Source organism: Delphinapterus leucas, chromosome 9 (genome assembly GCF_059928025.1).
Source record: "Delphinapterus leucas isolate spDelLeu-1000000601 "Yukka" chromosome 9, BTC_Dleu_Yukka2, whole genome shotgun sequence".
Taxonomy (NCBI): domain Eukaryota; kingdom Metazoa; phylum Chordata; class Mammalia; order Artiodactyla; family Monodontidae; genus Delphinapterus; species Delphinapterus leucas.
In genome coordinates, this window is record NC_143137.1 from 61,603,618 (window position 1) to 61,626,856 (window position 23,239).

Genomic DNA, 23,239 nt, shown 5'->3' on the forward strand with positions numbered 1-23,239 from the left:
GGTAAGCAAAACATTCTCTGACATAAGTCATAGCAACGTTTTCTTAGGTCAGTCTCCCAAGGAAATAGAAATAAAAGCAAAAATAAACAAATGGGACTTAAAACTTATAAGCTTTTGCACAGAATAAACAAAACAAAATGAAAAGACAGCCTACGGAATGGGAGAAAACATTTGCAAACGATGAGACCAACAAGGGCTTAATTTCCAAAATATACAAATGCTCATACAGCTCAATAACAGAAAAACAAGCAACCCAATCAAAAAATGGGCAGAAGACCTAGACATTTCTCCAAAGAAGACAAACAAGATGGCCAACGGGCATATGAAAAGATACTCGACATCGCTAATTATTAGAGAAATGCAAATCAAAACTACAATGAGGTATCACCTCACACCATTCAGAATGGCCATCATCAAAAAGTCTACAAATAATAAATGCTGGAGAGGGTGTGGAGAAAAGGAAACCCTCCTACACTGTTGGTGGGAATGTAAATTAGTGCAGCCACTATGGAGAATAGTATGGAGGTTCCTTAAAAAACTAAAAATAGAGCTACCGTATGATCCAGCAATCCCACTCCTGGGTATATATCCAGAAAAGACAAAAACTCTAATTTGAAAAGATACATGCATCCCAGTGTTCATAGCAGCACTACTTACAATAGCCAAGACATGAAAGCAACCTAAGTGTCCATCAACAGATGAATGGATAAAGATGTGGTGTGTGTATGTATATATCCATTGTATGTATATGTATTAGCCATTAAAAAGAATGAAATAATGCCATTTGCAGCAACATGGATGGACCTAGAGATTATCATACTAAATGAGGTCAGTCAGAGAAAGACAAATATCATAGGATATCATATGTGGAATCTAAAAAAATGATACAAATGAACTTATTTACAAAACAGAAACAGACTCACAGACATAGAAAACAAACTTATGACTACCAAAGAGGAAAGAGGAAGGAGGGATAAATTGGGAGTTTGAGATTAATAGAAACACACATATAGAAAATAGATAAACAACAAGGTCTTACTGTATAGCACAGGGAACTATATTCAATATCTTGTAATAAACTATAATGGAAAAGAATCTGGTGTATATATATATATATATATCACTTTGCTGTACACAAGAAATTTATACACTGTAAATCAACTATATATATATATATATATATATATATATATCCACAAACTTTTTTTATATTCCTCCCTTCCAGAGGTAGAGCTTTATTTTCCTCCCCTTAAGTGCGGGCTGGACTTGCTTTAGAATAGAATACAGAAGTCACTTTTGAGCTTAGGTTATAGAAAGACAGGTTGCTGTCTTGCATGTGCACTCTCCTGGACCACTTGCTATGGGAAAGCTATTTGAGAGGATACTCAGGAAGTCTATGGAGAGACCCACAGTGCAAGCCACAGAGTCCTCTGGCCGCCAGCTAGCAGGGAACTGAGGCCTCCTGCCAGCAACTGTGTGAGTGAGCTTGGAAGCGGCTCCTCCAGCCCCAGTCAAGCCCTGAGATGCCTGCAGCCCCAGCCCACAGGTTGACTGCTGAATCTCATGAGAGGCCTCAAGCCAGACCAGCTAAATCACTCCTGGGTTCCTGACCCTCAGAAACTGTGACAGAATGTTTTTGTTGCTTTAAGGTGCTAAGTTTGGGGATAATTTGTCACATAGGGTTAGAGAACTGATACAATACAGCAGCTGCCCTCCGTGCCTGTACCTACACACATATACCCATTACTGCCACCAATGTCACCTAGAGCAGGGTTCCCCAACCCCCAGGCCATGGACCGGTACCAGTCTGCGGCCTGTTAGGAGCCCAGCAGGAGATGAGCGGCGGGTGAGTGAGCGGAGCTTCATCTGCTCCCCGTCACTCACATTACTGCTGGACCACCCCCCCCCCACCCCGCATTGCTCGAATTACCACCTGGACCACCCCCCCACCATCCGCCCTGGCTTCTGTGGAAAAATTGTCTTCCATGAAACTGGTCCCTGGTGCCAAAAAGGTTGGGGACCGCTGACCTACAGTCTTACTGTATCATTCTGTCCTCTGGGTCCAGAAAAGGAGGCTTGCCTTTTTGGAATGGACACTTCTTGAATGAAGCCCATTTGGACTAGGTCCTAGACAAAGCTTTCTCATATAAAATTTTGCTATTTGAACAACTCACATGATAGTAAGTCTACTAGATGTGCCTAAAAGTTGTCTGACACTATGCCATCTTACCTAAGACAATCCAACAGAGGGAAAAATTAAACACTTACAGGAAAGGATTCCCCATGGGAAACAATGCAAAAAGAGGGAGGACAGGTGATCAGTTTTAAAAGCTGGAAAAGAAGAAAAAGCAGAATCTCTAAAGAAAATGAGAAATATTTCCATCTCAAATATCTTTTTTTTTCCTTTAGTGAACAGGAGGCTGGTGACCCATTGATTCTAACGGCCTATTCCATTCCAGAGGCATTTGCATCTCTCAGGAGAGGAACATTTTTTCAAAGGTTCCAGATCAGTTGGGTGATGACCCCTCTCATTCAAAAAAGCCATTTTCTTAAAAATGACTAAGAATTTGAAATAATTAGATCATTTTCCCTCCAAAAGATTTTCTGATAATAAGAAATGGGTCCCCTTTCACACTACAGATTCTACTCAAGTTTTGGCATCAGTTTTAAGCAGGACTTTGATGACATCCCTTGAGCCAGATCTGGGTGTGGGCCTGCAGGCAATGGATGTTATTTCAAACCACTGTCGGGAAGCAGACTGGATAAAAGGTGGTTGGAGGGCTCCACAAGGACCTGCCAGACGGAGAGAAGGGTTCATGTGGGAAAGGCAAACCATTTCTCAGGTTTTCTATTCCACTTTGTAAAGGAAAAGGGTTATACTCAAGGGATAGAAGTTAACAAAGGCCACTGCTCATGTGTTGCAATCAACAGGCTGCCATTTTTCATATGGACTGAAATCCAGGCAAACAGGGTAATCTTAACTCACTCTCCATTCACCTGCCCGTCTGATTACAGACAAACACCTGGTGTGGTCTCCCTTGCTTCCCTTCCCAATTGACCCCCCATGGAGCTTTGTATGAAGAACCTATTTCGTTTTGAACCCCTGACCCTTTCTCCTGATCACTCTGCTAAATTCAGGTCCTGCAGGAAGACAATAAAGAGGTAGGAAGAGGAGGCCAACGATGGTTACACCTGGGGAACAGGATCTGTGGGTGGGGCAAGGAGAGGGCTGAGGTGAGCTTTCACAATATTCATATGCCCTATTGAAATATTTGATTCTTTTCTTACAATGAGCATGTATTCCTTTAGTAGTGTTTTCTAAAAGAAGACAAGGAAGCAGCATGACCTTCATTTTTGCACAATTGTTGGCAGTCCTCTTCCCTCTGCCTCCAACTGCCTTCTTACTATCCATTCATCATTCCTGTGCAGGAAGTGCATATGACTGGACTGCTTCACATACTCCTGATATAAAGACAAGGTGAAATTCAAAGGGAGTGGTCAACATGAAAATAAATGTTTAGCCTCACTAATGATCAAAGCAATGCAAACTGAAACCATTTGTTTCCTTTAAACTAGCAAAGATTAATAAGAAGGATAATATTCAGTGCTTAAGGGGGCAGCAGGGATATGGTCACCCTCACATATGCCATTAGAAGAATAAATTGGTACAGCTTTCTGAATAAGAACATGGCAGCACTTACACAAACCAGTGTGGCCCCGTAGTTTTGTAAAAACACATATATATGTGAGTTGAAAAAAGACATGAAGAAGGTACAAAAATTAATAGCGGTTACGTCTAGGTTGCAGATAATTTGTATTTAACATTTGCATTTCTGTTTTTCTATGTTTTCTTTAGCAGCAACTATTAGCCTTATGACTTGAGAGAAAATACATGTTAATTTCTAAATATTAAGGGAGGGAAAAAAGTATGGAGGAAAGGAAGGAAATGCTAGCAAAAGATTTAGTTTTAACCGAAATGAGCCGCAGATCTCTTAAAATCAAGGTGGATTGAGAGAAGGTTTGGTACAGTGAATTTTGCCCCAGCAGGAGAATCCGAAAATGACATAGAGTTTCAGATGTTTTCCTCTTAGAAAAAAATGGCCTCAACAGCTTCATACTCGGGTAAAGAAGATTAAATGATTTAAGCCTGGGTATAAATTGGGAGTTTGGGATTAACATATACACACTACTGTATATAAAATAGATAATCAACAAGGACCTACTGTATAGCACAGGGAACTACACTCAATATACTGTAATAACCTAAATGGGAAAAGAAACTGAAAAGGATTATATATATATATAAAACTGAATCACTTTGCTGTACACCTGAAACTAACACAACATTGTAAATCAACTATACTCCAAAATAAAATAAAAATTCTTTAATGATTTAAGCCTGGATTGGCGTTGGAGGTGCATTTGGGAAAGGCTGCAGCTTTAGTTCTGAGGACAGAGCATTCCCTTGAGTGTGGAGCACACTAATAGCCCTCCACTCAGCTGAGATGGATTTGTGAAGTGGGCACCAGGATCCCAGCAATCTGTCCTGTTGTTTACATTTCTTGAACTGCCTCATCTAGAAAACTGAAAAGGACCCCCTGCCCCAAACAAACTATAGAAACCTGAAAATGGCCAAGAGATTGTTCTTGAATGTGATTCCTGTTTCTTAGTACATTCCTTATTGAGGGTTGTTAGAGTAGTTTTACAGATTGCCTAAAGTGGATACATGTGAGGTGGACTCGGACCAGGATTTGGATCAGAGGAGATTGGGAATCAAAGCACTAGACAAGCTGCAGTGAAGTCCTTGGCTTGAGAATCACCACTGTAGGAGGACTCGGCCCCTCCTATTTGTCTTTGAATCTGTAGCTGGCATAAGCCAATTGGGTGGAAAGCAACTTGGGACGTTTCCTTATTTCTCCTTTTTGGCAAGTTTCTGCCCCTTATTCACCAAACTGAGTCTCTGAACTTTGCCATCTGTGATTTTGGTCAGCTGGCAGGCCACACCTGGTAGAAAACCATGTCTCTCCCACATCCTGGGACCCAGAAGCAATGTGGCATAAGGGTATATGGTCCAGGTTTGGCATCACACAAGAGTGAGTGATGACCCTGTGACCCTAAGAGTCTTGGTTTGTAAAATAGAGATAATAATGCTTAATCTGCTTGGGCTGCCATAACAAAAGACCACAGAATAGGTGGATTAAACAACAGAAATTTACTTCTCACAGTTGTGGAGACTGGAAGTCCTGGATCAAGGTCCAGCAGAGTTCATTTTCTAGTAGAGACTCTTTCTGGCTTGCAGATGGCTAGTTTGTCCTCACATGGCCTTTGCTCTGCACCAGTGTCTCTTCCTAGGGTGCTAATCCTATCAGGTCAGGGCCCTGCCCTTCCTCATGATCTCATTTACCTTAATTACCTCCCAAGGCTGAATTTCCAATGTAGTCACATTGGGGGGTTTAGGCCTTCAAAATATAAATCTCTGGGGAGACACAATTCAGGGCAAGCAAATACCTACTTCCATTAGGAAAATGCACATTAGAACCATGAGATACCACTTTATACCTGCTAGGATGGCCATAACCAAAAAGACAAATAATTACAAGTCTTGGTGAGGATGTAGAGAAACTGGAACTCTGATACACTACTGGTGGGAATGTAAAATAACGTAGCCACTTTGGAAAACAGCCTAACAGTTCCTCAAAAGTTTAAGCATAGAGTTGCCGTATGACCCAGAAATTCCACTGCTAGGTATATACCCAAGACAATAAAAATATGTCTGCACAAAAACTTGCACACAAGTGTTCACAGTGGCATTATTCATAATAACCAAAAAGTAGAAACCATTCAAATATCCATCAGTTGATGACTGGAAAAATAAACTGTGTCATATCCATACAGCTACTAATTCAGCAATAAAAAGGAATGAAGTACTGGTATATGATACAAAATAGATGAACTTTAAAAATGTTATGCAAAGTGCAAGTGTAACCAAGCAGAAGCCTATGGGACCTTCCTGGGACAGACTTTAAATGATCTGTATTTGCTCTTAAAATATTTTGTCACTTTGGTTAAGTGAAAACTATTGTTTCACAGTGAACTATGATCTTATTTGACCAAACGTTTTGAAAACTTTTTGATATTTTTGACAAACTTCCCAAATATCAAATTCTAATTAAAGTTCTTTTGACCTCCAGCTAACTTTGGGATACTTCAGAGGGCCCCTAAGGCACCTGAGAGAGAAATATTAAACCAACTAGGATTATTTGGTATGTTAAATTACATGGGAAGCATTATCACACGAGGGATAAACCTAATTCTTAGGTTATACTATATGGATGTCATTAATATAAATGTTCTAGAAATTATAGGAAGTTCCTAAAATTTAAATATGCCTTGATATAATGTTATCAGTCATAATTCTAGTTATTACCTTAAAATGTATGTCACAGCAACTTGGCTAAGTCCGTTTGTCAACTGCATTGCAATGAGATCTTTAACCATGCCTTCTTATGTCTTTTGTCATTCATAAACAGTTACTGTTTCACTCTGATGTTTTTGAAAAAAGGCTTCGTCATCATGAAGATTCAAAGAAAGGACTTTTTGACAAGTACAGGTTTCTGATAACTTCCAGATAATACTGCTGAACTAAGTAAAAAATTAAAGAATTGTAATGGAAACCCTGATGGTTTCATAAAACTGTTAACAAAAAGGATTAGTTACATAGGACCGAATGAACTGATAAATGTGGTTATAATTTTATGGTTTTTGTCCAAAATATTATTGGCTTTTAATCTGTTTTCCAGATATAAAGAAACCTTTCCCCTTAAGCTAATTATAATTTTTTTTTTTTTTTTTTTTTTTTTGCGGTACGTGGGCCTCTCACTGTCGTGGCTTCTCCCGTTGCAGAGCACAGGCTCCGGACGCGCAGGCTCAGCGGCCATGGCTCACGGGCGCAGCCGCTCCGCGGCATGTGGGATCTTCCCGGACCGGGGCACGAACCCGTGTCCCCTGCATCGGCAGGCGGACTCTCAACCACTGCGCCACCAGGGAAGCCCAGGCTAATTATAATTTATAACAACTTGGTAAATTACACTTTTGTAAGTAAAACTGAAACACTTATCTTTTCCCTCTACTTGATCCTTCCAGAAATTGGAAATTCTTGGGTTTCCAGCAGCCTTATCAGGTGAATAAGAGAGGTCACCTCCTGACAGGTGCAGGAGTCTCAAGATATTTCGGGGACTTCAAGAAGAGAGAAATTCACCCAAACCTACAGATATTGCAGGCACAATCTGACGACAAGCCCACGGTGTGGCTTTCCTGGTCTTGAGAGGCCTCTTAAAAGTTCAATCTGAGGTTCCTTATGAAAAGTTCCAGCAAAACCAATTTAAAAGAGCCTATGTGATCAATTAACCAGACCTACTTTGCAAACAAATTAGTTTTAATTTGGCTATATTTGGTAAAAATGAGGGCAATTTTAGAAAGAAAAAGATTATGTTTCAATGGATATTAAATTCTAGTTTTGTTAATTCAGGTCAATATTTACTGCTTAAGACTCACTTCCCAAGTAGCTTCTTGTTGCTATGTTACATTATTGTAAAGTCTGAGTTATTAGGAGGATATTCTAAGCTTGTTTCTGAAGTCAATCACAGTACTGTATCTTTGGATGAAGATCAGATGCCCCATGACCTGCAACCAGGAGATTATGCATACTGGAAAAGGCATCATTTAAAGAACCCTTATCAAGTATTCTTAAATACCTCGTGCACAATGAAACTGAAGGGAGTTAACTCTTTAATTCATATTTCCCACTTAGGAAAGACCTCTGCATTGTACTGGTCTATAGAAAAGTCTATTGGTCCCAAATAATATCCACACCAGGACAAAAAGAGAATGACAGCAATGGGAGGCAGCTAACCCAAGAATCCAGACCAGGTCTATAAGCCCTGTCATACTAATTTAATTGAACTCTTTACCAAAACTTTGTCTCCCTATCAACACTGAAAGTTATTGTTTTACTTCTAACCATATTTTGCCCCCAGTGTTTAAGATGGAAAGAAAATTCTCTGATGAATTTGTCACAGAGTATTACTACTCATGACACGTATCACTCCTTGCTTTAGGCCTACTGCTTGAAGCACATGTACAATGTTTTGCATGACAATTCAGTGTAATTGATAAAAATGTATAGCCTACAAAGTGTTTCCCCATCAGCATACCTCTGTGCTTATTTATTTTGTCTGATTATTTTCTCCCAATGTGGATAAGTAGGCAAATTATACACACACACACACACACACACACACACACAAAGCAGGCCTAGCACCGAGGGACATCATGGACACCTAGGACAGGCAGCAACCATCCTGGCAACAAGGGACAATTATTTTGATTATTAATGCTTTCTATCAAAAGTGGGAAATGTGGAGGAAATTTTCACATATTGAGGTCTGGGAAAGTAATTCTGGCTTATACATGACTTAAATTGAACTTTAGGCTAACCGAAACAGCCTGTTTGTGGCCTACAAAACATACATTGTACATCTGCTTTAACCACTGACGAAAAGATTACTTTTTAAAAAAATGGAATAACTGTGGTTCAGGCATCCAAAATAGAGCTGGATGGCCATTATGGACGTGGTTTCAGACTGTTTTACTATATTACTGAGAACTTGAGTTTTCTAAACAGTTCAGACTCAAGGACACCACCAGATGTTCTCAAAACAATATCCGCTAGCAGCTGCCAACTGCAACCTTACGGTCTCAAGGTCTCCTCTCGTAACTGTGAAACCTTTCTCTTACTTCAGGAATAGTAGTGGCAAACAAGGCAGCTCATGCTCTAGCCTCCCAGCTAGGCCCTAGATTCTTTAGCCAGAATAGCATTAGATAATAAAATTGCTTTATATTATATTTTGGCAAAAAAGGAGACATGTGTATGGACCAATAGCTCCTGTTATGTATAATTTGTATCTCTGGACTGGACAGCTGCATGTAAATCAATGAAGTTAGAACACTCCCTCATACCATACACAAAAATAAACTCAAAATGGCTTAAAGACTTAAATATAAGATGTGACACCATAAAACTCCTAGAAGAGAACACAGGCAAAACATTCTCTGACATATATCGTAGCAGTATTTTCTTAGGTCAGTCTCCCAAGGCAATAGAAATAAAGGCAAAAATAAACAAATGGGACTTAATCAAACTTATAAGCTTTTGCACAGCAAAGGAAACCATAAACAAAATAAAAAGACAAGCTAGGGAATGGGAGAAAATATTTGCAAATGATGCGACCAACGAGGGCTTAATTTCCAAAATATACATTCATACAACTCAATAACAAAACAACAACCCAATCAAAAAATGGGCAGAAGAGTTAGACATTTCTCTAAAGGAGACATGCAGATGGCCAAGAGAAACATCAAAAGATGCTCAACATCACTAATTATTTGAGAAATGTAAATCAAAACTACAATGAGGTATCACCTCACACCAGTCAGTATGGCTGTCACCAAAAAGTCTACAAATAATAAATGCTGGAGAGGGTGTGGAGAAAAGGAAACCCTCCTACACTGTTGGTGGGAATGTAAATTAGTGCAGCCACTATGGAGAACAGTATGGAGGTTCCTTAAAAAACTAAAAATAGAGCTACCATATGATCCAGCAATCCCACTCCTGGGCATATATCCAGAAAAGACAAAAAGTCTAATTCAAAACAATACATGCACCCCAATGTTCATAGTAGCACTATTTACAATAGTCGAGACATGGAAGCAACCTAAGTGCCCATCAACAGATGAATGGATGAAGAAGATGTGGTATATATGTACAATGGAATACTACTCAGCCATAAAAAAGAATGAAATAATGCTATGTGAAGCAACATGGATGGACCTAGAAATTATCATAGTAAGTGAAGTAGTCAGACAGAGAAAGACAAATATCATATGATATCACTTATATGTGGAATCTAAAATATGATACAAGTGAGCTTACAAAACAGAAACAGACTCAAAGGCATAGAAAACAAACTATGGTTACCAAAGGGGAAAGAGGGAGAGAAGAGATAAATTAGGAGTTTGGGATTAGCAGATACAAACTGCTATATATAAAATAGATAAACAACAAGGTCCTACTGTATAGTACAGGGAACTATATTCAATATCTTATAATAAACCATAATGGAAAAGAATATGAAAAAGAATATATGTGTGTATACATATATACATATATATGTGTATGTACATATATTATATATGTATAACTGAATCACTTTGCTATATACCAGAAACTAACACAACTATAAATTAGTATAATTTAATACAACTGTAAATTAACTATACTTCAATTAAAAAGAAAACCTGGAAAAGTGGAAATGCAAATATGGAATAATTCAAAAGGCTACTTGTTTACTGGATGTATGTAAAGAGGACCCACTCCAAAACTTATTTTCCTGGTTGCCATCTAAAATAGGAGGACTATTTTCGGGAATACTACAAGGTGCATTTTAATCATTATCCTCATTGTAATATGTCCACTAATTTTCCAACCTTTGTACAGGTATTATGACAAAGCAATCAAAGAGAGAGGTAATGTTTTCATAATACGAAATGCTGATGCTAAGTTTGGAACTGGGGAGTGTATCCAACTCTCTGTCCATTCCCCAGATTGGGGCAGGACTACGCCCCATTTCAGCAGGAAGTATTCACAGCCCCATTCCCTCAAAGATTTGGGGAAAGTTGAAACAGAGTAGGGGCTAAAACCAAGTCCTCCTAAAAGTCAGTTTCTCTGCCAAGTTAATGATTAACTTCTCTAACCAAAACTTTATTCCCTTTCTTGTCCTGCACCGGTTCCCCTTCAAGTTTGAGGAATATCAAACAAAAGAAGGGATTGTAATCAAGTAGAACGCTATGGGGCCTTCGCTGGACAGACCCCTCCATATCCTCCATCTACCTCTTGTTTATAGAAAAACTTTAGCCTCCTAGGCTTTCCCCGAGATCCAAAGAACAAATTTAATTAGAGATGCAAGGAAATGCAGAAACAAAGGAAAACAGTCAAGCAAAACAAAATAATAATAGTTTAGCCATTAAACAAAGTCAAGGACCTTTAGCTCCTCCTCAAGGGCTACAGATAATATTCTGAGACATATCCTTGAGCTGTTTTGCAGCTACTGAAACCCCCACCAGGTGGAAGAAGTTAACTGAAGGCTGACCACAAGCAGGTAGACCCCAGACTGATTAGAACCAGGAGGTTGACGATGTTGACTCCTGATTACCTCACCACCAACCAGTCAGAAGAATGTCTGTGAGCTGATCGCGTACCCCACAACCTTCTCCTCACCCTGCTTTATAAACCGTTCCTCAAAAGCCATCAGGGAGTTCGGGCCTTTTCCTTTGGAAGTTAGCTTCTGGTACTACTTGCTTGGTGCCCTGCAATAAACGCTGCACTTTCTTTCACCGCAACCCAGTGTCAATAGATTGGCTTTGCTGCACGTGGGCGAGTCAACCCAAGTTGGCCTGAGTAACGAAAGAAGCCAGTTACAAAGGTCTACATTATCCCATTCTGTCCATTATAGGTAAATTCATAGAGATAGAAAGCAGATTAGTGGTTGCCAGGGTCTGGGGTAGCGTGGAATAGGGAGTCACTGGTAACAGGTTACAGAGTTTCCTTTGGGGGTAATAAAACATGCTCTGGAATTAGATAATGGTGATGGTTGCATAACCTTGTGAGTATACTAGAAAGCACTGAATCATACACTTTAAAAGGGTGAATTCTGTGGTACGTGAATTGTAACTCAATTAAAAAAATTTTTTTAAATGCACACACACACACACCAAAAAAAAAAAAAATCCTACCACATACGATAGTTAAGACGATGAGTGGGCTTATGTGCGCATGGCACAGTGTCCAGCATAGAGTTCCTCATGGATAACAGCTGTTTTTATTTTCCACAATCTATGTAGGGTCAGAAAGACTGAAGGTAGGACAGCCATAAACATGGTTACATTAGACTAACGTCTCTGCCTCTGATGTCCTCAGGGACATTCACTGCAGAGCCCTACCTCCTTCTCTGCCGTCCACCGCCTGGCGTTTGCACTGTTCCTCGCTCTCAGCTGGGCAGTCTGTCCGGCTCCCACCACCCAGGCTACTCAGGCAAGAGGACCAGGAGTGCGCCTCCGACCCTGTCCTCCCTCTACAAGCAGCCCGGCTCTGCTCACCCCGCCCACCCCCGGAAACCAGGCCAGGAGACCAAGACACTTCCGGCTTCACCCTGGACCCACCCCTCTCTCCTCTCCAGGTGCTTCATCTTTAACCAAAGACCTGGTTTCTAGGGCAGAAAAACCTGCTTGGCCCTGGGCTGCTCTCACCACAGGCTCCCCATTGAAGCCCAAGATAAAGAGGCAAGGGCTCCCCCAAGGCTGGTTCTGAGGGCAGCTAACAGATGGGTGGCAGACTGCAGGTAGCAAGAGCTCAGGCTAGTATGTTGTCAGGATTTGTTCTCTCCTGCCAGCTTCTTCCTTCAAGCTGGAGCCAAAGTCACAGCTCACCCAGGATGGCAGCTCCTACTGGCAGGATAAAAATACCCCTCAGTTTGACTACTGGGCCCACCCCACGTGTGGCCAATTCAGCCATTAAGGGCAAGGAGAGAGGAAACAGGACAGAATGGCTGTGACTTCCCTGCCGGGAAAAGTAGTCCAAGGAGCCTCCCGCTTGCTGACACACGAACGAAGCGAGATTTCAGGGCTCATAGGAAGTTCCAAGCACATCGGTGCCCTCAGCATCAGCAGGAAACCTCTGGCATGAATGTTTCTGACTTTTATTGTTCGTTGACCCCTTGGAGGATTTATGGGAGCTCTAGACCATTTCCTCAGGAAAAAAAGTCCACAGAGGGGCATTTTCACAAAAAATTACATATGATCTCAGAGGATGTACAAAACTCTTGATGCTAAGAGGTCCATAAATTCCTGGGCCAGAATAGACTCTATAGTAAGGCAGAAAGAATTTAGAACCCAGCCATCAGAAATAGCAATGAGGTGCTGGAAAAGGATGGAAGCAAGGATGTTATCTGTCCAGCAGTGCATCCTAAGAATGCCTTCTGTCTGTGCTGGGGACAGGGGCACAGTGGGGGATGCTCTAAGTGTGAGACAGACCCTTGGGCACCCACAGTTCAGGGCCAGAAACAGCAAGGAGACACCTCAGATCAAAATCAATAAAAGAGCTCCCTGGGAAGTAGCTGGAGAAGGAAGCCCCAGAGAGCTGATATATAATCCAGCCTCTACTGGTGAGGCATTTCTAAAATCGAATGCCTCATCCCTCACTGGCAGAGGCGGCCTCTGTCGGGTTTTAGAGGTTTCCTGGGCACTTCCAATCAGCTCTCTGCTGGGCCACATCATGAAATCACCACCCTAATGCCAAAGCCAGCAGTTATCCAACGCTGAGGTTGTTGCTCCCACCGGGGGGTGGGGAGGTAGGTGGGGCAGGGTTCCTAGCAGTGGAAGGAGGACATCTCAGTGCCCTTGAACATACTGGAAGTGCCACCAGAGTGTCAGGCCATTGGGCCAGCGGGGAAAGGAAGAGATTTGATAGAGAGCCTGAGGGGCCCCGGAATTCGATTGAGAATAATCATGTTCTTCTCCAGGAGGACACAATGACTGTGGCTCCTCTTGAGAACTCTAGAGCCAGCATTTGGGCCTCTTGAGAGCAATAGAGTCCTCAGGTCAGTCTCTTACCGATTAATTATCAGAAGGCAAAGATCCTGTTTTCAAAGAGGTTCGTCAGTTGATCAAAGAAGTCTAACTGAGAGCACTGGAGTAGCCCGGGCTGTCTCCAAGGTCTGGCCACCACCTGCCCTCTCCCCTGCTCCACCCCCTGTCTGGTCTATACCTCTCTGCTTCTGCTGGCTTGGTGTTTCTGGTTTCAAGCCTCCCATTGCTTTAGAGTAACTGTGCATTGCTTCTGTTAATTTTGGTATCTACAGATTTGTCCAGCTTCAGAACCCAAACTCTAATGACTGCCCTATATTACTGTGCTAGATTCTATCTCCAAAAGGTGTATTTAATGACTGGTCTAAAACCTCAGCTCTCAGTTTCCAGCAAACACCTTGAAGTAAAAGAAGGCTTGGCCCAGGAGTCAGGCAATGTGGGCTCTAGTCTTGGTTTTCCACTTAACTTATAGGTTTTTTATGTCCCCTGGGTCCCTCAGTCTCATTACCTGGATATGAGCGGATTGGATACAAAGAGCTCTGTGATCCCTTTTGACTTTCCTGAAGTCAGCTATAGGTCAGCTGCAAGGTAGGGATCCTCCATGGGCCACTGAGAGCACCAAGCCTTCCAGCCCCAGTGCTGGGAATGACCTCAAAAGGGATCCCAGTGGGGTTCCTGGAAAACATTCCAGTTCTTTAACACAGCTCACTCCATATCCCTCTGGAAAGACTACACAGTGCGTCGTCAAAGTCCTTCCAGTGGAAACTAGCGTGGATCACTATTGCATTCTCCTTCCCAAGGTCCATTCCCTCTTCCTCTAGTAATGGCGCCCTAGCTTTCCCTTAAGGAACTATCTTCTCTCTATTCCCAGTCCTTGAGGGTTGAGCTCCAGGGATAGGCTCATGAAAAGCTGGGCAAATAGCCTATTTTTCACCCCAGTGGTTGACTGATGACTGGACCAAGGACAAAAGGCAGACTCAAATCAAGACTTTGGCTGGAGATGCTGGTGGCCTTTTGGCCTCCTTATGAGAAGAGTCTGTTGGAATGAAGCCACACAGAGGGAATCAGAGCTGGGAGCTGAAGAGGGGATAATTGTTGAGAACATCATCTGAGCCCCTAGATCCAGCCATGCATGAAAGCCTACACCTGGACTTTTTAGTTACCTGAGCGAATAAATCCACCCCCACTTTTTGTTGTTGTTGTTTAAGTGAGTTTGAGTTGAATTAGGTGTCAGTAATGTGTTCTTTGAACTTTCTGCTTTTCTCATTCATGCATGCCCCTCTGTCAATGTTGCCAAATCCTAGCCAATTTTTTTTTTTTTTTTTGCGGTACGCGGGGCTCTCACTGCTGTGGCCTCTCCCGTTGCGGAGCACAGGCTCCGGACGCACAGGCTCAGAGGCCATGGCTCACGGGCCCAGCCGCTCTGCGGCATGTGGAATCTTCCCGGACTGGGGCACGAACCCACGTCCCCTGCATCGGCAGGCGGACTCTCAACCACTGCGCCACCAGGGAAGCCCCCTAGCCACTTTTGATTAAAAGAAGAGGAAGAGGAGGAAGAAGAAGAAGAAAAGGAGAAAGAAGGAGAAGGATAAGAAGAAGTTGTGAAATCTAAAAGCTGCATGAAAGGCAAGGTCTAATGTAGTGCTGGTAATTAGATAGCATTGTTGCCACCACTCCCTGCCCTGTACCCATCACAAATATCACTCATTTATAAGAATTCTTCTCAATGCAGAATTCTTGGCAGCCATTGCCGATCATCTGGAGTTGCCTCCAACCTGAAATCTATTTTCCAACAAAGCTAAAGAGACCTACATCATTACACTGGGACTGGGACTGGGAGATGGTTTAAACCAAAGCAGAGGATTAACTACCATGGCCTGTCTGGAGGACACTAGTTGATCACAAAGACAGAAACAACTTTGATATACTGGCAAAATCCAACAGTGCTAATAGTTAGCCCTGAGCCACTGCCAGGGTCAGCCCTTGGGGAGGGGTCTCAGAGAGGAAAGCATAGAGTTTGGTTAATTGGCCCCTGGAGCTGAAGCATGGACAGGAGAGGTCTGGTGGGTGCCATCTTAACCCAGAGGGCTAGGCAGCCTTGGGGGGGCCCTCTGCCCTGGCCCACACCCAATGTCAACACATGATGGTGAGCCCCACCTACACGCCAACTGGCAACTCAGGGCTCCCAAGGCTGCCAGTTCTGAGCAGGTAACGTTTTCTTGGGCATAAACCTCTGATAACAACAAGTGCTGGTTCTTTCTAAGTTGGCACATTTCTAATTCTGAAGCTGACGGATGCTTTTCTCACTCTCCCAGAACTCAAAATCAACTTGACATTTCTAAAATTACATTTTGAAGGCGATGAATCTATAAAGTGCAAATAGAAACATTCTGGCTCCCTCCCGTAAATGTGAATATTCTTTCTACATTAGCTGGGACAGGGGGAGTGGGGAAGGGAGACTTGCACCTCCAAAGGATGAAAGTGTTCAAGGAGCAGTTGCTCTCTGAATGTCCCTGAGAGTTCAGAGCAGCTTCATGACATGGGATGAAAATTAAGCAGAAGCAAGATTGGGCACGAAGAGGTGAGGCACCTTCGACTTCTAGACGAAGACAGCCCGGCCGCGAGGTGGGTCCCAGAGGAAGCCCCCTGGCTGGGCCGGCACACAGGACACTTAAAAGAGAATCAGGCAGAGCTTCCCTGGTGGCACAGTGGTTAAGAGTCCGCCTGCCGATGCGGGGGACACGGGTTCGTGCCCCAGTCCGGGAAGATCCCACATGACACGGAGCAGCTGGGCCCGTGAGCCATGGCCGCTGAGCCTGCGCATCCGGAGCCTGTGCTCCACAACGGGAGAGGCCACAACAGTGAGAGGCCCGCGTATCGCTAAAAAAAAGAAAAAAAAAAGAGAATCAGGAGGCAGCTTCTTCTCCTTAAACTGGAGAGGTGTTCGAAGGGGCTTTGTGTGAGCCACGATGGAAACACACCTATCAAGAGGGATCAAGAGCCTGGCCGAGAGGACTGCAGATGGGACAGGGAATTGAATCTTTTTTTTTTTTTTTTAACAAAAATGTAAAAATCCAGGGAGAAAATGCCTTTTTTTTTTTTAAATTGTAGGAAAGGCTGTCCAATGACCACAATCCTCTTCTCCCCTTCACCCACAGATCAACCATAAAATGCAACCTGTTAGTATTTAAAGTGATCCATTCAACAGAAGAGAACCCCGCACCCCTTGCCCTCCGCCAACCAAGCTCCCTGGGCCTCCGGCCTGGACAGAGGGAGTCAGGCCCTCCTGCTTCAATGCCTTACGGTGGCTGCTATGGGTTTTTACAGCTGCAAACAAATGTGACCCAGGATGAAACCATGAGGCCTTAATCAACATTCCACACAGGGCAGCTCCATTCAGCAATCATTAATCCAGTGCTTACAAGGTGCCTCCAGGGTGCTCATTAGTGGGGAGACAGAGAAGATTTGGGGAAATAGAGGCCTTGTTTTCTGGGATTGCAACACGCGGTGGTAGAGGCACATGCAGACAGCACAGGCCTTCTGAGGAGATGGGAGGCCAGGGGCAGAGATGAGAAGCAGTCATCCAACGGAAAACTGCGGGCTACACTTTGAGAGGTCCCTGTGGGGGAGACGGGGTCTGAGGAAGCTCCTGAGGGGTGGGTAGCATCGTGAAGGTGGCTGAGGGCACGGAGCCGGGCTATCCTGGGTGGAGTGTGCAGCAAACGCACAGGCCGAGAGAGAGAGGGAGGCTTATGGGCACAGCAAGCCCTCCTGTGGTGTGGGGGCAGGGTAGTGAGCTGGGGCCCTGGGGAGGTACACCGATCTCCTCTAAGACCACGAACGCCAGGCTGAGGATTCTGCTAAATGAGATTCTAACGAAAGAGACCCCTGTGGAGGGCCGTGCTGCTCCGGCCCGGAAGTGAGCTCAGCTTAACAAGCCACATACGCACCGCCGAGTCCCCGGTGCCATCTTACCTGCGTCTCCTCCCGCGCAGAGGAAGGAGCGCCTTCCGCGGGCCGGGCGGCAGGCTGGGCCTCCCCTGAGCTGGGCAGGCCCAGCGTCGCTGTGCACGTGGAGAAGTGGCCCCAGGAGACCCTTTAGGGGCTGGGGACTGAGGCTGCAGGCACAGCAGACACCTCCCAGCCCAGCTGAGCTCGTAGAACCAAGGCCTTGCTAGTCCGTCATAGACTCCGCCCCGACTCAGTGAAAGGCGTGGAACACGGGCTTCTGCGGATGTGTGTGGCCTCTCAGCCCATTACCGGTGACACGGGCGGGAAGAAGAGGCGGCAGCCCTGGAGTCTCTGACGAAGGTGGATTATCTGAGTCGCTTATGTGCCCTCACGCAGAACTGCCACCCTCACCCCTGCCCGCGCTGGCAGGAGTCCCCGCCCCTCCCCCACTGCCGGACCTGGGAGATGCATGGGTCACATCAGCAGCTTCATGCAGGTGGGACCCGTCCTTCTCCCCCGTCCCTCTCCAGCCTCTACTCCCACAGCACCTCCCCACTGAGTCCACACGACAGACTCATTTATTAACTTGACTTTGCATGTCAAATATCTTTTCCGTTTAATTAAAAAAACAAAACAGTTAATATCACAAGGGGCTCCAGAAATACATGCTTTTGAATTCCAGCCATGGAGAGGACTAAAGGAGAGCTGGGATCTGCAGATGTGGCTGCTTTCCGCAGAGGGATTTGTGCAGCCCCGACAAGCTCACTGCCCGTGACAGAACCCACCGCACAGCAGGCAGGGGCCGTGGGACAGAGTCTTTGGTCGGCGGGAGCTTCACCCAGAGCTCTCTGGAAAGTGGCTCGGCAGGAAGAGGGTGTCTCCCTACAGCCCCCCGCTAAGGGGGGACACGGGCAAGGGGGTACACGAGGAGGCATTTAAGCCTCCCTAGCCTCCCGCTGCCTCTGAGGCTGTAGGCCACCTTATTTAAACCTAACAAAAAGTAGGTTTATGATTTGAACTTGGACCTTGTAGCAGCCCAGTGACACGTCGGCAGCCACGATGCAGTTGTGGGCAGGAAAACGGTGGGCCTGGAAACTGCTCCTAGACCACCCTGTATCGTCAGGTCCACATACAGAACACACAGGAACCCTTTAGACCAAATAAAAGTAAATAATCATACCAATATAAACAGGGCCTTTGACCCTTTCATTTTATTAAAATGGCACGTAAATATTAAAACAGCATACTGATCGCTTCCTACATCTGCAAGCCCCCGGGTGTGCTGATTTGGAGCCGCCTGTGGGCTCCTTCCTGGAGGCTGCAGACTCATGCATTCAGCAATTCATGTTCTTTGTCGGTTTTCCCAACAGCATCAGGATTTGATAATGGGTCGAGATCGGCGAAAAGGCTGAACCAGGCAGTCAGGTCCGAGGAGGGCTTGGCAGGCTCTGGGGAGAGAAGAGCAAACATGGGCACACCTACCTTGCTAACTCCCACCTCTGCCAGGCTGCAGGCAGGTGGATCCAGGTGCACCTTGAAGAGGGAGGGCGCTCAATCCGACAAACCCCATTGATCTTTGTCGCTAAGCCTTGTTAGGGTATTCCATGCCCCCCCGTTGGCCGGTTGGCTGAGCAACGTTTTTAAACCATGGTCTTTACACAGTTCAACGCACAGTGATCCTTTGTGTTAACCCACACCTGCACCTCCACCCAGCGATGGCCACAGCCCGCAGAGCTGCCTGAAACCCCAGGCCCCATGCTTCACCACCACCAGGAAATATCAGTCATTTCAGAAATCAGACTGAATGTCTCAAGCAAGGTGCTTCCTGGAGGAATCTTTTCAAATCTGCTGGGTTAAGAGAAACACCGTGTGTTACTCTTTTCAGCCTTCAAAGCAACAGGTCCAGAAGGGGGGAGGGGGGGAAGCAACAGGTCCAGAAGCGGGGAGGGTGGATGGCACCTAGGCCTGACTGCCCCTCTTCTCTCAAGGTCACTGCCTTCTTTAACCCTCTCCCATCAGAGGAAGGGGGCCTGTGACAGGCCTCCCCTTCCCCACTGGGCTCTAAATTGCCCCCATACCCCTTACACTCCAGCCTCAGTGGAACAGCCTTCAGCTGTCCTTTCACCGAACCACCTGCCCTAACTTCTTGAATGCCACGATTACAGAGCCTAATTATTTTCCAGATGAGGAGAACATTTTCAAAAGAGTGCCTGATGCAAGTGATTTACAAATAAGTTGGAGGCTCCTCTCTATATAAATCATTCCACATGAGAATCTAAGTTCATTCGCTTGGATGACCCATGCTTTTTTTTCTTTCTACAACGGGTGGCAGTATCAAAAGCATAAAGTAAATGTCTCTCTGACAGGTTATCCTTCTAGCTGAGAGCAGCTAGGAATGTGCTTGCCATCTGGTTGAAAAGAGTCTCAAAAACTATTGGTAGCACAAGTTGCTAAAAGTGGTTATATGACAGTGATAGAGAATATTGATGGGATTATACCAACATACACAGGGCTTTTGATCTTTTCACTAAAAAGCACTTAAACATTAAGACAGTATACCGATCACTTTATACCTCTGATTCTCCTCCTTTTGTTTTTCAAAGTCTCTTGTGGATATTATTTTATAATGAGATAATAATGCATCTATTACAGAGATAAGCTATTGCAAGCAAGACTAGTTAGTAACTGTGCAAGTTATTATTATGTAACATTAATTTCACACTGTGTGCAGTTAGCCCCCAAAACACTTGGGTTATTTTGATATGATAAACTGAGACTTCAGAGATCTCAATACAGCTTGGCGGGAGTGGGGGAGACATCATTTTTTTTTAAAAAAGGGAGTAATTTCTCTTTCTTTAGTCATGTAGGAGGTCACACAAGGAAACTGTATGGGGCAAGATTGACTTAGGAGGATTAGTGTGTTCTTGATAGAGGATGTCAAGAGATCTTAGATAGGGAGGGTGGGAGGGAGGGAGGCGCAAGAGGGAAGAGATATGGGAACATATGTATATGTATAACTGATTCACTTTGTTATAAAGCAGAAACTAACACACCATTGTAAAGCAATTATACCCCAATAAAGATGTTAAAAAAATAAAAAGAAAATAAAAAATAAACAAAGATATCTTAGAGACAGCACCAGTGAAAACACCCTCCATGCTCACCCCCCCTTCCCAGCACCTTCCGATGGTGGGTGTGGCCCTGCCGTGAAGAGCCAGGTAACTATACCTCAGGGGCTTGGGGGTCCTCACATTCCCCAGACCTCCACTGTGGGAGGGAAAACCAGGTGCAACTATTTGCACAACACCTAAAAAACATCAAGGGAATGCTTTCTGATGATAATAAAATTGACACTTCCTTTAACTTCCTGTGGTCAACATAGGGAAAGTGGGTGATGACCAGAGAAAGAGAGAGAGCTGCAAATACAAATGAGATCTTCCTCAGGCAGATGTTTTGTCTCAAAAGGACAGATTTCACAAGCTCGAAAGGCCCTCTTTTGACAACTAAGACACCTGGCTCTTCATGAAAAGCACTAACCAAATGCCTTGTCTGGTGGAAGCAATGGTATTTTCAGCTAAGGATCGCCAACCTCAGTGGCCTTTTCTCCCTTACTGTTGTCACCAAATCTTGGGGAGCACCCAGTCACATGGAGATACATGTTTGAGTCTTCCTCATTAGATTTGATAGAGGGAGTTATGAATTAGGACATTAAGCCAGGAAAAAAGTTAGAATGTTAGTTCCTAGGATCATGCCGAACTCTCCACCCATGCAGCCCCTCCTTTGAACCCAAGGTGCTCACAGGGAAATTAGTAAAGAAATAAAGAAAAGGGTGTAAGGCCAGTGAAAGTGAAGGCAACTGTCATTTAAGGGGGGATAGAACACTGTATTACCTTTCACTGCAGGGCTACTGCCATTTGGACTGCTTGCCTTTGGTGCTGGCCATGGAGGAGAAGTAGGATTGACATTGCTCTCTGACCAGCCTAATGTTCAAAACCAGAGGTTGTTAGATCTAGGGAAGGGCAGTTACACAGCCCCATCAGTTCCTGGGGCACACACATGGCTCTCAACTCTGATAGCCTTCAAAGAGAGAGAGGAGGGTGGTGTGCAAAGACCCTTCTCCCATGTTCCTCATACCCGGAATATGTTTTAGGGGAGAGTGGATATGTATAATCATGCCCACCTTAAGAGTATGGGAAACTAGGGGAAAGACTGCATTTTGAAAAGCAAATGAGAAATTGCTAAGGCTAAAGCATGTTTGCTTTCAGTTTTATACCCATCTTTCTTACCAAGTGACATCATTTCATGGTCACACCAAAGATTATCAATAGTGTTGCAAGGAAATCAAGTGCCTTGTTTTCCTGTCACAAATGGGGAAAGCTTAAAAAAGTGAACACCATTAAATGTAGCAACAGAACTAGGGAATGGCTGGTCTTCTCTACTTCCAATATGATCCAGTTCGTTTATTTTCCATACAGCTAATTTAAATTGGGAAGTTTAGTTAATACAGAGGAATAAATGGCAGTCCAGTCCAAATCTACGAGGGGAAAGAACATCCCCTTAACTTGATGTCGTACCCTTACAAATGACATTGATCTTGTCTAACCCACTGTTCTGAAAGGCCCCCCTGTGCTCTGCCTGCCCCTAATGATTAAGAGGCATTCAGCAGTCCTGCTTTGGGGGAAGCAAGCCTAGTTTCCCCCCCAGTATTTACTGTCTGTGCTGGATGTTTCAGCATGACTCATTTAATTTAGAACTTTACCATATACTTCTTTTGCAAGTCTGCTTTAATTCTTCATGTGTAAGTCCTGTCTTCTCAATGAGACAGGGAACTGTTTCTTCAATGTGCTCCATAACACCTAATGTGGTACAGGTAGGGATGTGTGGGTTAAGTCCATTGTTGATTCTCATTGTGAAACGTAGACCATCAGATGAGACACCACTGTTGGGTCCAAATGGTTAAAACTGTATCCTTTCACTGGGATGCTCTGGTCGCAGTGTTTCCTACAGAAAAGGTTTTGTCTCTGATAAGGCCGCCATGAGACATCACGTTTAGATGGCAGAGTTCAGCTGCGGCAGTGAAACCAAATTCTGAAGCAAGCAAGCCACTCAGTAGATGCCACAAAAATGATAAGATGTAATGCTGTTCGTTTCCCCTACCATTCTAAGATTTGTGATAAGGGACCTAATTATAGAATCATACTATATTGATTAGCTTGTACTTTTGTTTCATCTCCTAGAGTTCTAAGCGCCTTGAAGGCAGGGACCATGTATTATTCATCTTTACATCCTTTAGTGCACTACCTGGCACACGATGGGTGTTGAAATTAAGATAAACTATTGAAGAACTCTTTTAAATCATGAGAAGTACACTTACGAAGCTTTAAGAGATGGCAAAGCAATGCTTGGCGCAGTAGATGCTATAATACTCACTGGATGATTATTTCATTTTAGGCAAGTAAACACAAACGTCTCTATGAAGACTAACCAATGACAAGTGAAACAGGTGGCCTGTGACCTATTTATTGGGTTTAAAATAATGAAAACATAGAGGGTTTAAAAAGTATTGTTATCCATTGGAAAGGTACTTGAA

General features: G+C 44.1%; 1 protein-coding gene across 8 annotated transcripts in view; it reads right to left on the reverse strand.

Moving 5' to 3' along the window:
- Positions 1–18,826: 18,826 nt before the first annotated feature.
- The window catches only part of ICA1 (islet cell autoantigen 1), a 145,342-nt gene continuing 140,929 nt past the window's right edge, over positions 18,827–23,239 (reverse strand). For 7 of the 8 annotated variants that reach the window (XM_022586959.3, XM_022586979.3, XM_022586916.3 and 4 more), the window contains one exon: positions 18,827–19,097. In XM_022586959.3, coding sequence (XP_022442667.1) covers positions 18,976–19,097 — 122 coding nt within the window. In that variant the 3' untranslated portion in view covers positions 18,827–18,975. Of the gene's footprint in view, positions 19,098–21,539; positions 21,630–23,239 lie in introns of all 8 variants that reach the window. The other variant, XM_089917659.1, reaches the window with a different exon arrangement.